This window comes from Cynoglossus semilaevis, chromosome 13, assembly GCF_000523025.1.
Source record: "Cynoglossus semilaevis isolate Cse_v1.0 chromosome 13, Cse_v1.0, whole genome shotgun sequence".
Classification (NCBI taxonomy): Eukaryota; Metazoa; Chordata; class Actinopteri; order Pleuronectiformes; family Cynoglossidae; genus Cynoglossus; species Cynoglossus semilaevis.
This window is the reverse complement of record NC_024319.1, coordinates 20592253-20606305: the sequence shown is the minus strand read 5'-3', so window position 1 is coordinate 20606305 and position 14053 is coordinate 20592253. Positions and strand designations below refer to the sequence as shown.

General features: G+C 39.5%; 1 protein-coding gene across 7 annotated transcripts in view; it reads right to left on the bottom strand.

The window, feature by feature from the left end:
* Positions 1 to 13278, bottom strand: part of syngap1b (synaptic Ras GTPase activating protein 1b) — a 91481-nt gene extending 78203 nt beyond the window's left edge. For 5 of the 7 annotated variants that reach the window (XM_025061413.1, XM_025061412.1, XM_025061417.1 and 2 more), the window contains exons 1-2: positions 12836 to 12979; positions 955 to 1060 (exon numbers count right to left, since the gene is read on the bottom strand). In XM_025061413.1, the coding sequence (XP_024917181.1) occupies positions 955 to 1060; positions 12836 to 12853 (124 nt within the window). In that variant the 5' untranslated portion in view covers positions 12854 to 12979. Of the gene's footprint in view, positions 1 to 954; positions 1061 to 12835 lie in introns of all 7 variants that reach the window. The other 2 variants (XM_025061419.1, XM_025061415.1) reach the window with 1 other exon arrangement.
* Positions 13279 to 14053: the final 775 nt, after the last annotated feature.

Below are 14053 nucleotides of genomic sequence, written 5' to 3'. Positions count from 1 at the left end.
CCAGGACCTGGACTGCAGTGCAGCAGGGTCTGGGAATGGCATGAAGGAGGAATTTTTTAGCCAAATCAGAGGCAGATATCAACCTGGTTTGTGTTACTCATAGTAATGAAGGCTTCTCCTACATCGAGCTGAATTTAAAAGGTATTTCCACAGCAAATGAAATCCGTCCTGTGTATCTTACCCTGTAATTGCTATTGTTCTAAGTCAGGGGTGTCAAACCCATTACCACCAGGGGGGCACATCAGCAATGCAGTTCCCCTTGAAGGGTGGTTATAAATTGAAAACTGTATAGGCCAGGGGTCCCCAACCTCCGGTCCACGGACCAGTACCAGTCCATAGGTCATTTGGTACCGAGCCGCAGTGGAACACAGTGAAAAAATGTACTTAAGTTTTACTAATTTACTTCATTAAAAAAAGTCATATCCATTTAAAGATTAAGATAATCTGGCAAAAGATAATCTAATTTTAAATTAATAGGTCATTCAAACTCTGATTCTATCAGAATAGAAGTATAAAAGATGTTTTAATTTGAAAATGTAATGCTCAGTACCTTATTACTGGTCTGTACTAACGGGTGGTACTGGCTGACCAGTCCTTGGAACAAAAAAGATCGTGGACCACTGGTATAGATGTAACTCCTCCATAACAGACTAATAACTGTTTCTGCAATTGATTATTATTTGATTGATTATAAAAACTTTTAATTATTTTTAAGCTCCCACGGGCCACACAAAACGGCTTGGCGGGCCGCATTTGGCCCCCGGGCCTTGATTTGGTTTGACACGTATGTTCTAAGTCATGTAGAGGAAGATGAAATAGTTTGTTGACTACACATGGTCATTTACAAAACTGCATTTCCATAAAGATTTGTAATGGTTGAACTTCTGTAAATTGGTTAAGATCTGTCCTATACCAAACAGTTAACAGCGTGTTTTGGGTAGTTTGTCTGCTCACCCATCTCAGGATGGTGCCTTCCCTCGACGGGAACGCTGACTGTCCGCCGCAGCAGCTTGTTCCTCTGCGACTCCGAGCGCCTCTCGCGCATCAGTAAAGGGTGTACCTGGAAAAGAAAGCGATAGAATTAGAGCACAAGGTCAGTACTTAGAAACACAGTCCTGGAGTTCTGCATTCTGATGATCAGCACAAATAAATACAGACTGCTGCAGCAAACTGTCATCGTCCCCGGTCCAGAACATCATTAATAAACATTCACTAATGGGTGGAGAAGTATAGATGTTGGCAGGGTGGCAGGATCGATTTAAAAGAGGAGGCTGATTATTGTAGATTGTTTAAAAAGTTTTAAAAAAACACTTTTCACTTCTGGGGTACAATATCAAAATAATATGATGCAACACAGTTGATGAATCAAATGAGGTATATTGATGTAACGTTGGATATTTCTATGCTAGCAGTTGCAGCTAGCACCTAGAGGGGGCAGTATGTATGCCCAGCATTTTAGACTAATCTGTCATTGGGTGTGTTTTTACTGTAATAACTAGTCAGTCAATACTGGTCTCAATAACTAATCATTACCTGGACAGGATCAAACATTTGAAAAATAGTTGAAACAAGTACTTTGGGTACACTTATCGTTCTTGAGCCACAAAAAGGTTTAATATTTGCCCGTTTGGCTAGGTCAGTCTCAGATGGCTGGAGAAAAATTACTGTAGATATACAGTAAAATAATGCAATAATACAATTAAAAATTGTACAAAAGTACAAAAAAATGCAGTTTCTTTTAAGCACAAAGTTGTTGGACCAGAGTAAATTCTACGTCTGGTTCTGACCAGAAATGAACTAAGAAGAAAAAGATTTGCTGCAGGGAAACATGTCAACATTATAAGTTTCATTTGAAAATAACAGTGACGCACATTCACGTCTGTACAGTTGCCACTGAAGCCTACACACTGCAGCATAGCTCAGAGCTATTTATAAAACGGTGGATCAAATGTGATTATCACCAACTGCATCTTCTGCTCACAGATTTTCATGTTTTGGTCAAGGCTTGGTTCGACGTTCCTGAACTTTTTACACTCATCTTTTTTACTTCTGATAATGATCTGTGGTTAGGGATCGGAAATCAAGGCTGTAACTATTTTTCAGCCTTGGTTTGCAACAACTTTGTTTTTGTATCCGCTGTACGAAACAACAGCACTGTGCTTTGCTTCTATTTACTGTATCGATGTGCAATAAAAAAACAATTTACTATACATTCATGTGCACCAGTTCAGATACTAATACATGTTTAGTGTGGACATCTTTACTTTAAGCAACCAATGTCCTTTATTATTACTCAAGAGCACCAAAAAACACACAGATGCATACACACTGACGTCACCGCATCAAGTTCCAACTTTTATGAGTCTTTTCACGAGACTTCATCAGAGACGCGCGTCCTAAATCAACAGCTGGTGAGATTACTAATCACATTTCTGCGCTTCACAAAACCACCCCAAAATGTACAGCTTCCTCGGGACCAAAACTGTACTGGTACTGCTGACGCTGAATTACAGAATATTTTTCTTTATTAAACCATAACGTGTTACATATTGTTTTTCTTTTTTGCTGCGAAAAAATAAATCCAGTGCTGGTGTTTGCCCCTCTGGAAATAGGTCAGAAATAATCTGATGTAACATTTGTGTTTTGTCAGGCTTTTACTGGAATTCATTTGTTGAAAATACAGAAAAATTCCACACAGGTCAATAATTGAAAACAGATAATACTCTAACAGTAAAAAAGAGGAAGAGGGGCGAAAAACGTGATATTTATTAATTAACTAATTTTACACAAATGTCTTGAAAAATTGTCTTAAATGGGTTTCGCACAACTTGTCAGATAAACAGATTGGAACTACACAAATCACAACACACAAAAAACCAAACACCACTACACACTACGCTGCTACAGATCAAAATTATTATTAACAAACCTCTCTGACTGTATTAGCATACTTACCCATCCTTATAAGGAACTTTCAGTTACAGTAACTTTTTACCAAAAGTGTCTGTGCTTTTCTTATATCACACTGTAAACATGAATGATGGTGTATTATTCAGTCATTTACATATATTGACTCACTGCTTCAAAAGCATTGACTAGAGCTCAATGTTAAAAATAGATTTTTTTTTGACAGTACGGTCCAACCAGCCCAGGTCTGCCCTGCTGTAATAAACCACTGGCTCAGATGTGTCTGATAAAAGGCCCAGTCCTCTAACTCTCTGCTTTAGAAAAGAGACAGGTGAACGTAGTGGGCTTTCTTCCCTTCTGTTCCGTCTCACTGCTTTCATCCTCTGCAGTGAGAGTCCCTCTCAATAACAGCAGTCAACAGGATTCTCACATTTGTAGATGGGATCGACTGAGTCTTTGAGATTTCAGGTCCGCTAGAACGGTACCTGAACAGCTCGGAAATCTGTTCCGAAAACATAGCGATCTGACAGTTAACTGAACCATTTATAAGTCTCCACGTTACTGTTGGTGATCATCGTGTTCATACGGTCGTGATGGGTATTGGTCACATGACGATCAAAATGCAGCACATATAAATATCAAATTAGCTTCTCTCGTCAGGCTGCGTGGGCAGAAATGTGGATCAGATTCATGTGAACTACAACGTGACTGGACCTATTTTTCACCTATTTTAAGCCCGACAGGAAAAAAAAAACAGAACAGCAGGGTCTAATTATGTTTGTGAGAAGAAATATATAAAAGAGGGAGCAGGGGCCGTGCTTACCTGAGTCCTTTCACAGACTTTGTTTTCTTTATTTCTTATTTCCTGATTCTTTCCAACTGCAGTTATTGAACGTTTTTATATTGGGTTATGATGTTTTGTCACATTACACACTAAACTATCTAAATCTTAATAAAAAATAAAGTGGATTACAAGGTACCAAAATGTTTTGTATTTACATCCTGTTGAACAGATTTCATTCCAGATCAGGCTGAAATTAACTCTAACATCCAGGTAATCATGTTCTGGCTGATATTCAGAAATATTAACACTTGACCTCTTCAGTCCCAGAGGCCAGTGTGACGTTCCGGCTCTAAAAGTACTGAGCACTTATAAACTTCATGCATATCATCTTGGAATCAAAACAAAGTTATTACATGGGACATTTAACCAGAGGTGTTACAGCAGATGCCATTTTGTGAAAGTCAGTGGTAAAGGGAGAGAGAAAGTGTTTTTCCTCGCACAAATTATCTTTCCTATCCGACATACGAGGAAGCCTTTTGGCTTTGAGATATGAGTAAAGATTTGAGATAGGAGCACGCTTACAGACCCCGACGCTAGGTGGCCGAGAACTCGGAGCAGCCCACGCCGCATCACTCGTTCACTTCACGTCTTCGTCAACGTTACCTACGTGATTTTCTCTGAATTTTGTGCATTATTCTTCACAATAGTGATGAGTCCTAAGAAAGTGAGTGGTAAGGATGGTAGAGAGAAGAAAAAACTCACGATGACCATGGAAATAAAGCAGGAAATTGTCAATAAATATGAGCGTGGTGCTAAAGAAAGAAAGAATACAAATGTAAAAAAGCAACAAACAAAAAAAATGTTAGCTAAGTTAATTCTAAGTTTATGTAAGTTACGTAGTGTACGTGTAAGGTACGGTACGAAATCACGCGTCTACGTCCGGGCCAACTCTCTCCCTCCCCCCCCCCCCCTCCTCCATTAGCCGCTACTGTATCGTCTGTCTCGAAGGTCAGAACTCATAATTAAAACCACATTTTATTTTATATCACAGGAATACTCATATACTATAATGTAAGGAAGTTTTTTAGAGGGCCGGAACTAATTAATTTTTTCTCTGTTATTTCTTATGGAAAAAATGATTTGAGATACGAGCACCTTGAGTTCCGAGCTCAGTCCTGGAACGGATTATGCTCGTATCTCCAGGTTCCACTGATCCACAGATCTACGTTTCTTTAATTCCCTTTTTTCTGTATGACTCAGATGAATGTCAGGAGCAGCCGTTTGGACGACCACTCTCACCGACTAATTGAATGTTCTTCAGTGCTGATGAGCAACAGTAAACCTGAAATAAGCCTCCATTCAAACAGCTCTTCACTGATCAGGAGTGCAAATCAAGTCTCAGTCTGGAGCCTTTATTGTGGCAGCATTTCTTTATAGAGTTTCTAAATATACACGGAACGGACAAAGTGGTTTCACAGAGTCGGCCCGAGCTTTGACTCTGACTATGAAAGAAGAGCCGAGTGGTCCGCACAGAGAGCGGTATTAAAGCCAGGTTATATAACTGGATGGTGTTGAGGTTCTTGAAAGCAGAGGATTTGATTTTATTCCTCCTTCAGTTGCTGCCATAAAATCCACAGGAGACAAATGGACTCCCTCAACTTTTATCTGCAACATGAGCTAAAAGCGAGTTAGTGAAAACCCGAGGCTGCCGATGAGTCCATTTCCACAAAGACTCAAACCCTTAACTCCTTGATTTATGTACAGGAATTTAAAAAAAATAATAACTGGATGCAAATGTGTCAGAGGACGTGCAGCAGTCCAGAGAGTGAAGTTAAAACATTAAATTCTTGACACCGCAATTTGATGTCAGCCCACCCAATTACAAGAAACTAAATGTGGTAATTTGCCTCAATCACATCGACTCCAACAAGTACAGGCCCTGTCATTCGCTCCCCTCCTGAAGTGCAATTCATCACTGACAAATCGACTCCTGTGAAGAGGAGCGGAATGCGTTTATTTCTCACCGTGAAACGTCTTTCCACCACTGCTTCCAGTCGGGAGGAAACACCCAGAGGCTACATTTACTCTGCATGTGGCAGGATTTGAGTGGTCAGATGTTGTATGCAGCTGGAGATGTGACCTAACTCCAGCTCTTGTGTTGCCGTGAGTGGGCACGGAAAGAAAAGAAAAGGGAAAAAAAGGAACATTTTGATGGAAGAATACACAACAGCTAAAATAACCTTCTTTGAAAAGCCCTGCTATGGTGCCATGGAGAATTGGCAGCGTCCATTAAAGCCCAGGAGAAAGAACAAATGTTAAGGTCAAAAGAGTTGTAGACTTCAAAGGTTGGTTTGAAATGGAATTGTGTTTTTTAAAAGGTTCCAAATAGCTGCACTTCAAGGCACAGGGAAAAAAGTGTTCTGTGAAAAGCAAATATCAACGGTAACAAAAGAAAGAGAGCAGAAATGTTGGCTGAACTAAGAAGAGTAAGAAGAAGGTGACTTCTGTAGAACATGTCAAATTGCGTGGTGGCAACACACCAGGACAGTACATCTGGATGGACGGAGTCAGGAAGGGTAAAGGGAATCGTCAATGACCCCGTTATCTGCAACAAAGCCCTGATTGGACTGTGTCCCGTTTTTTTTTTTTTTTTTTTTTGCCCATTTTTCTTTCAATATTTCAGGGGAAATTGTGACTAAAATCAATCACTTCTGAGAAGCCGACTGATTACCATTATCTTTTTCTCAGATGCACATGATACAAAAAGTAAAATCCAAGCTAAAAACCACCAGCTAGCACAGGTATGGGTATGGACAGGTAAGGCCCGGGGGCCAGATGTGGCCCATTCTACTTTGAAATCTGGCCCGCCAAATTTGTCCAAATTAAATAATTGTATTTTATTGTGATTATATTTCTGCCTTTTCCCTGCAGTGCCTACATTTTCTCTATAGATGGCGTAGAGAAAGCTAAAAGCATTTTAGCATTTTTAGCCTTTCGACATGACTTTTACATATCATTAGTTCACAGAAACGCTCCATCCACCTGCTACTGACCCAAATTGGACATGTGAAAATGTTTGAATGCATTATATAAGAAACAAAGTGCAAAAACTCTGATAAAAGTGTGAAAAAAGAGCTCTCTAAACAACATGTAATAGACACTATTCAGCACAGAACAAACGCATTTTTTTTTTTTGCGTTTTCATTGTCATATCTTACTTCCCAAATCTGCAACACTTACTGTACTTGTCATTTTGCTATTTTTCAGATTTTCTTTGTTAGGTTAGCATTAGCCAGTCCCAACTATAACAAGTTGTTAAAGGAAAAGCTACATAGGCGAAGCTGAGCATTTAGCATTTTACAGGTGCATTACCTGGCAGATTCACATAACTTAAAGCTATTTAGAATATTCCCTCAGTACTTCTCACCTTGGTGTTAAATATATTTGTACATTTTTTTTTTAGTCACGATTGAAGCTGAAAGGAGCTTGTTCATTCTAATCAACAAACAACTTCATCAAATTTCAGTTACTTCTTCCGTAGATTGAAGAATCCCTGACCCGTACTGAAAGTTAGTTTTGATTATATCCACTGAATTAAAAGACTTTTACTTTCAAACCAAGAAACAAAACCCAATCAAGGTCAAGAGGCTCTTTAAAAATGACTGATTAACAAAGTTGGTACATTTTTATTTCCTGCACTTTGCTAACATTCCTAAAAGGAGTCAGTTTCTAGCCCTGGAAAGGAAATGAAACTTTTTACAGTGGGGGGAAAAAGCAGGGGATAGAGGTGGTAAAGCAACAAAGAGAGGAGAAGGGGGAAATTCAGTCATCAGCCGATAAGAAGAGGAGGAGCAGGAGGTGTTTTGTTCAACTTGGCAGGTTGGGTTGAGTGTGCTGCAGGCTGGAGAGTCCATATGTCAGTCATTCTTCTCCAAACCCAGTGTGTAGCAAAAACTGTGTGTGTGTGATGAAAGAGAAACTCTTTGGCACACACACACACACACACCATAATACAGCAGCATTATCACGAGACCAATGCATATGCAGGTCTGATGCATTGCATCTAAACGCCCAGAACTAATTAAATTTGTTTCATTTCATCTACTGCTTATTTGATTGGGGGGAAATAAGACCCACAGAGAATGATAAAGAAAGAAGTGATCTTTTATTCCAATACAAAAACAGCAGTTTTTGTATTTTTCTAATTAAAGCCTGCTACTGTAAAATCACTACAATAAGGTTTTTATTAAATTCTAATTTATTCAAAAACAGTTTTAGGATAAAACTATGGGGATGCAACAGCCAATCAGCTCTATTTGATAGAGGTGAAGGAGACAAATGAAAACACAGCATAGATCTGGCATGGGCAAACTTTTTGACTTGGCTTTTAGCCTTTTCTATGCTATTTGGAAAATGTGGGCATTGCAGGAGAAAAGCATTACAAAAAGTATAATGGTAATATAAAGTAATAGTATAATTTGGACAAGTTTGGTGGGCCGGATAAAAATGCCAAACGGGCCACATCTGGCCCTCGGGCCGTAGTTTGCCCAGGCCTAGTGTAGACAATGTAGCCAAGAGCAGACATATTAATGAAGGAAGTGATGGATTTTTGTCAATTTAAACCATGTATCTGGAAAAGTAAGTAAAAAATACAAATATATATACATTTGTAATTTGGTAAATAAATAAATCTTAATAATTAGAAAATGAGTTCTATGGTTATTGGTATTTGTCAAAAACTTTTCAGTGATCATTATCTTTGCCAGAAAGCTTTAAATACGTTTAATCAGAAAGGGACAGTCTGACATATACACTGGAGAACTAACAGAGCCTCAGACTGAAAACTGGAATTTGTGTTTTGTTTTTTTTTTTCGCACCTGATGGAGGCGTCGTCAAATAGATTCTAGGAAAAACGGCTGACAGATGTTGTTTATTACATGTCTACAGAGATGCTAAGTGAGTAGAAAAAGTTCAAACCGCCCATAAATGTTCACATCCCACAGAGACAGAGGGACCGGGCCAAGTGTAGTTCTTCTTAATAGGAATGATAAATAGCGGAGGATTTCTTTTAAGGTCACCCTGATCTGGCAGATGCTTCTTGTAAGCTGGCAGAGGACAAATTGGGCCACGTTTCCTGCTTTCTCTAGGTGCCTCCGAGGTACTGAAGGAGTGGAGAAAGAACCTCAAGTACGCACAGACAGACAAATGAATCAAAAGAAGCTGAAGATAAAGACAGTTTAAACTTCTGTATGAACAAGATGACCTTTCAGAAATGCTTGGTTTTTCGACTGAGGGACAGCGTTTTATTTTAATGACATCTAATAGTTACCGTTGTGCAGAGTTCAGGTCGGTTATCTCACTTAAGACAAGGAACATTTCTCTTCCGCCACTTGTTGCCTGCCTACATTTATTACATAATCAATCCTGGACGACAGCCACCCACCACCAGCATCACCATCAACGCTTTTAGCTTTCACTGCAGCTTTTCTAGAACCTGTAGGGAACCTGGGCAACACAGGACTTTTTTTTTTCTTTTTTCCTTTTTTGCTGTTGGCCACACTTGGACACACTGGATTTGGTAAATAAATAAATCTCAATAATTAGAAAATTAGTTCTATGTTGAGTTATTGGCATTAATGTCTAAATCTGACCTGGAGGTATTTTTCAAACAATCAATATTGATTTAACAAGTAAGGAACCTTTTTTTATTCACAGTGACGTTATCTTATCATGAGGAACAAGCAGTTAGTATAGCATATGTGTTGTTTTGCTGTTAGCAATTGTATATGTATATGTATATATGTCTTTGTATTTGTATGTGTATATGCTTTAAGAGCCAGGGCTTAGGATGATTCCAAGGGCTACAGACAGACCGACCAACTGACCGATCGATAGATAGATGGATTATATATAAATTAATTATGTCAAATAATTATTCATTCTGATCCTAATGGTAATAATTAATACTAATTCTGCATGGTATTCAGAAATATTTTCATGTTCCTAAGCGTGTTACGTAGGGGTCCATTGACGTATTCTTCCATGGGGCCCAGAATTTCTGGCAGCGCTCCCGTGTACAATGACAATAGAATTCAGATTATTTTTCTATTCTCCATAAAACAAGATTGGTATTTGAACGCTGCAGGACAAATGTTGGACACCTTTTTTTTAAACTATAAGGTGGTAAAATATTCTCAATTGGGAATAAAAAAGGCTTCACCAGTAAACCAAAAACAACCATTTAGTTCCCTAAATGATATTCCCGTTACTCGGCGTTCTTTGTACGATAAGCCTTTTACACAGTGATGCAGTGCTTTGTTTGCAGATGACCTAGAACAACTATGGGTTCACATTCAGTGTCAAAGCTTTAAATGAACCCGACAACCCTCCGCAAATGGAAGCCGCCCGTTCATCAAAACAGGACCATTTACCCAGCAACCTTTGTGCCATGGATTATTTCAGGAATATCACCCTCTCTGTGTCAGTTCCACTTGATATTTTCTAGCTCAATCAAACACAGGGCCTCGTAGATTGTAGATTTTTTTTGTCTTAGGTAATACTGGCACAGTTGGTGGAGAACAGCCTGGTATTTTTGCCCCGACACCGGGGACAGGGCACTGGCGCGTATCAGCAGTATATGAAACTCTGTCACCTCAGATTAATGTGAAAAAGAAGAGGAGGAGGAGGCGGAAAAAGATGAAGAGAAGTAGGCCAACATCGTTCAAGCCAGCCCTCTTCTTCCCCCTACAGGACAAAAAAAGCAGTAATTGTGGTGGAGAGAAACTATTTTCTATTTGTTTTATTTTATTTTTACTTTTCGCTTAAAGCCAAGCTAATTTATCTCAGAAAAAAATTATTATTATCTTATCATTACTGCATTGACATTTTACCTTTCATTACATTGTTTTATTTTTGCAAATTAGAGATGAAGATGGTTCAGGGAAGTTTATTTACAGTAGCTAAATGAATTTCCTTGTATTGGCTTGTATAATTACAATTGTTTTGGAATATGTTTTCACATGTTTGTGGGGAACATTCTTCAAGACGTTATTTTTAACCACCCTCTCCAACACTCTTTAAGCAGTTTAATTTGTGGGGAACATTCTTCAAGACCCTCTCCCTCTCCAACACTCTTTAAGCAGTTTACTAAAAGTAATTGCTGGGCGACAAGATTTTTAATTATAAATAATCCCAAATGATTGCATTGTTATCTACAAAATTAAATAGTGAATTCAAAGGTTTGTTTTCTAAACACTGTGATAAAATACCTACTGGTGTTAAGTGATGTGTCACCAAAACAAAACCTCACCTTGCCAGCCCAAATTAGAATACAAATATAGATTAAATCTTGACAAAGGTGACTTTTTGGTAATGTAAACAAGGTTGATGTCAGGTTAGCCTTGTAGTTTAGCTGTGAAGTTGCTTTGCTTTCATATAGATATCACATTTAGAGGAGTTACATCCAAAGCTAATTCACGAGAAATTGCAAAAAGTCGGCTGCCCTTTATTTATGAATGGCCAATAGGAGTAAAACCCTGAGGTCATGTGGTGATCCTTTGCCGTTGAACACTGTAGAGGACGTTGGTTTCAGGTATATTTCTATATGCTTTTGGAGAAAAGGCCAATTAAAGGAGAGAGAGAGGGAGAGACAGCAGCCCTGCATGAAGCCAGTGACGGCCATGAATATTTCAGGCCGTCGCTGAGGTGACGGACATCGGCGTGTCATCTATTCACAGCAGCTGCTTTATTGGCACAATTAGACAGGGATGGAGCTCTGATTACTTGGAGCCAGGCTCTCCATTCAATCCATCCACAGCAGTGCAGGTCTCTTATGGTCGTCACAGTGAGCTCCGTTTTTTTGAGTGATGACCAAATGAAATACTATTGGCAGCTGTGCACGCGCGCACACGCACACAAAGGGATGTGAAGCTGACCACCACACACTGCGCGGGGCCACATAAGGATTAATTACTTTATGGAAGTGCCAGCATAGCTGTACACAGTGCTGGCTCTAAATCATACCCTGTACACTCACAGGTACTGCAACATACACATAAATTACTACATACAAAAGGCTAGGCCATAACGAAAAGGACAAAAGCATGAGAAAGGGTTTGTACTTAAAAAGGGCAGCTGTCCTTTATTTACCTTTCTGGTAAAGTGCTGATATCTGAGAATATGGGCTTAAAGCTGAATAAAACCCATGAGATGTTGGGTAGGGGAGGGGGAGTTAGGGGGACGTGGGCGTGGTGGATGGGATTGGGAATTGTTAGTGGTGTAATAAATCAGCTGTGCAGGAGTGTAGAAAGACAGGAGGTAGAAAAGTTGAAGAACAGTACCCTCTTCTGGCTCAAAAAGCTGGAAGTCTTTTGGTTTTTTTTTCATGTTTTTCCCAGAGGAAGCAGCAGGTGGCCATGGAAACACATTTGTGCACACTTGTCAACAGTCAAGATGTTACGTGTATATTAGAAATTCAAATCAGTACATTATCAGACAGATATTAGGCAGGTTGAAGTCTATCAACAACAGCATTTGCGGTTTCTGCAGAACAAATGTAATGTGGATCATTTAATCTCTGAGTCAGATACAACTGTCTTCAAAAAATACTTTGACTTTTCTTTAAAAGACTATTATCGTTTACTTACTTTTCTGATGTAAGACATTAAAAATCACCAAATCAGTTTGATCAAAACTCTTGTCTCTTGAACACCCACAGACACGTTCTGTTAAAGACTTCTTTAAATCCAACAATAATTGGGCAAATTTATAATATTTTGTTCGTTTCTGTTTGATTTTGAGACATTAGTAGATATGGTCGGATTTGTTTAATTTTTTTATTATTTATTTCTAAGCTCATCTATGGCACAGCAACAAACAAAGAACCTCTTAAATTGTCATTTCATCATAAACAGACTTTCCATGATTGGTGTTCATAGGTCTAACCTAAGGCTGATGATTCTACAAAGAAATGTTTTTGTGCCAGAAGACAATACTGCAAAATTGTTACCCATTTCAAAATTTAAAAAAAAGAAAGAAAAAAAAGCCACGCTGTAAGTGTCACACTGTTACCAACAGAGGCAGTGTACCAATTATTATAATGTTATCTTTGAGTCATGAAACTGTGGGGTGTGTGAAAAACGGTACCTCTTCCTGGTCCAACATGAAGACCTGATTTCCGGGGCTTACACGAACACGGGGGTTCCAGCGGTCTTGGGGTGGATGGTCGTAGACAGGGCGCTCTTGCACCGGGCGGTTGTAGGAAGGGCGGTCAAAAGACGGACGATCGATGGAAGGGCGGTCGAAAGAGGGACGGTCAAAGGAGGGACGGTCAAAGGAGGGACGGTCAAAAGAGGGACGGTCAAAGGAGGGACGGTCAATGGAGGGACGGTCAAAGGAGGGGCGGTCAAAGGAGGGACGGTCAAAGGAAGGACGGCTGTAGTGAGCAGGGCGGTCGTAGATGGGAGCGTGGACGGAGTGGACGTGGGTGCGATGATGGTGATGATGGTAGGAGGGGGGGGCGACACACCTTGCATCTGGAGGGAAAATAAGGAGGAGGGAGCAAAGGAAAGAGGGAGGGAAAGGACAGGGGGAGGAAAAAGAAGGTCAGTTAGGATCATCAGTGGGGAGGCGTTCATGCTGTGACACGTCTGTTCCTGCAACATGTGTCAGGTGATATTACAGTGTCTGCTGCTCCAAGAGGTCATTAGCATTTTAATAGAGCCAACAAGCAGACAAGGACTGGAGGATTATATTATTCTGCGACATTCAAAGTCATTATTAAAAACAGAAACATTTAGTCAAACACCAACTAGATGCACGCCTGTCCAGCACAGCCCAATCCAACTGTCCAAATAGACAGTATGTGAATGACCAATCCTTTTATATTTTTGTGCCACTTCTTTTTATCCTTTGACTAGGTTTGCGACTTATACTCAAGTGAGACATATTAAAATATATAATTTTACATTTGTTATTTTCACACTGACAGCCGCTAGAGGGCACTGGTGCTACCTATACTCCGGAGCGACTTACATATAATTTTTGTTCTTCATCATGAATTTTTTGGCTGGTGCGACTAATAGTCCGGAAAATACGGTACATTTGATGCCGGTTTAACCCCAAGACAATAATGTACTTAAATACACATTCTAAAGAGATGTAACCTTCTGTTGTACAATATCTTTCCTCAGTGAAATTCAACATAGACAGACTGTCTCTGTCACTGTCACTTAATAGGCTGTACCTTAAAATACTAAAAGTCAAATTTAAAAAAAAAGGTCCCACATCTATCCCCAGACCAAAATCTAATAATCTGTTTCTTGGCCCAAGGCTGTGCTGTCCACCCAAATCTATTCCGAGGAT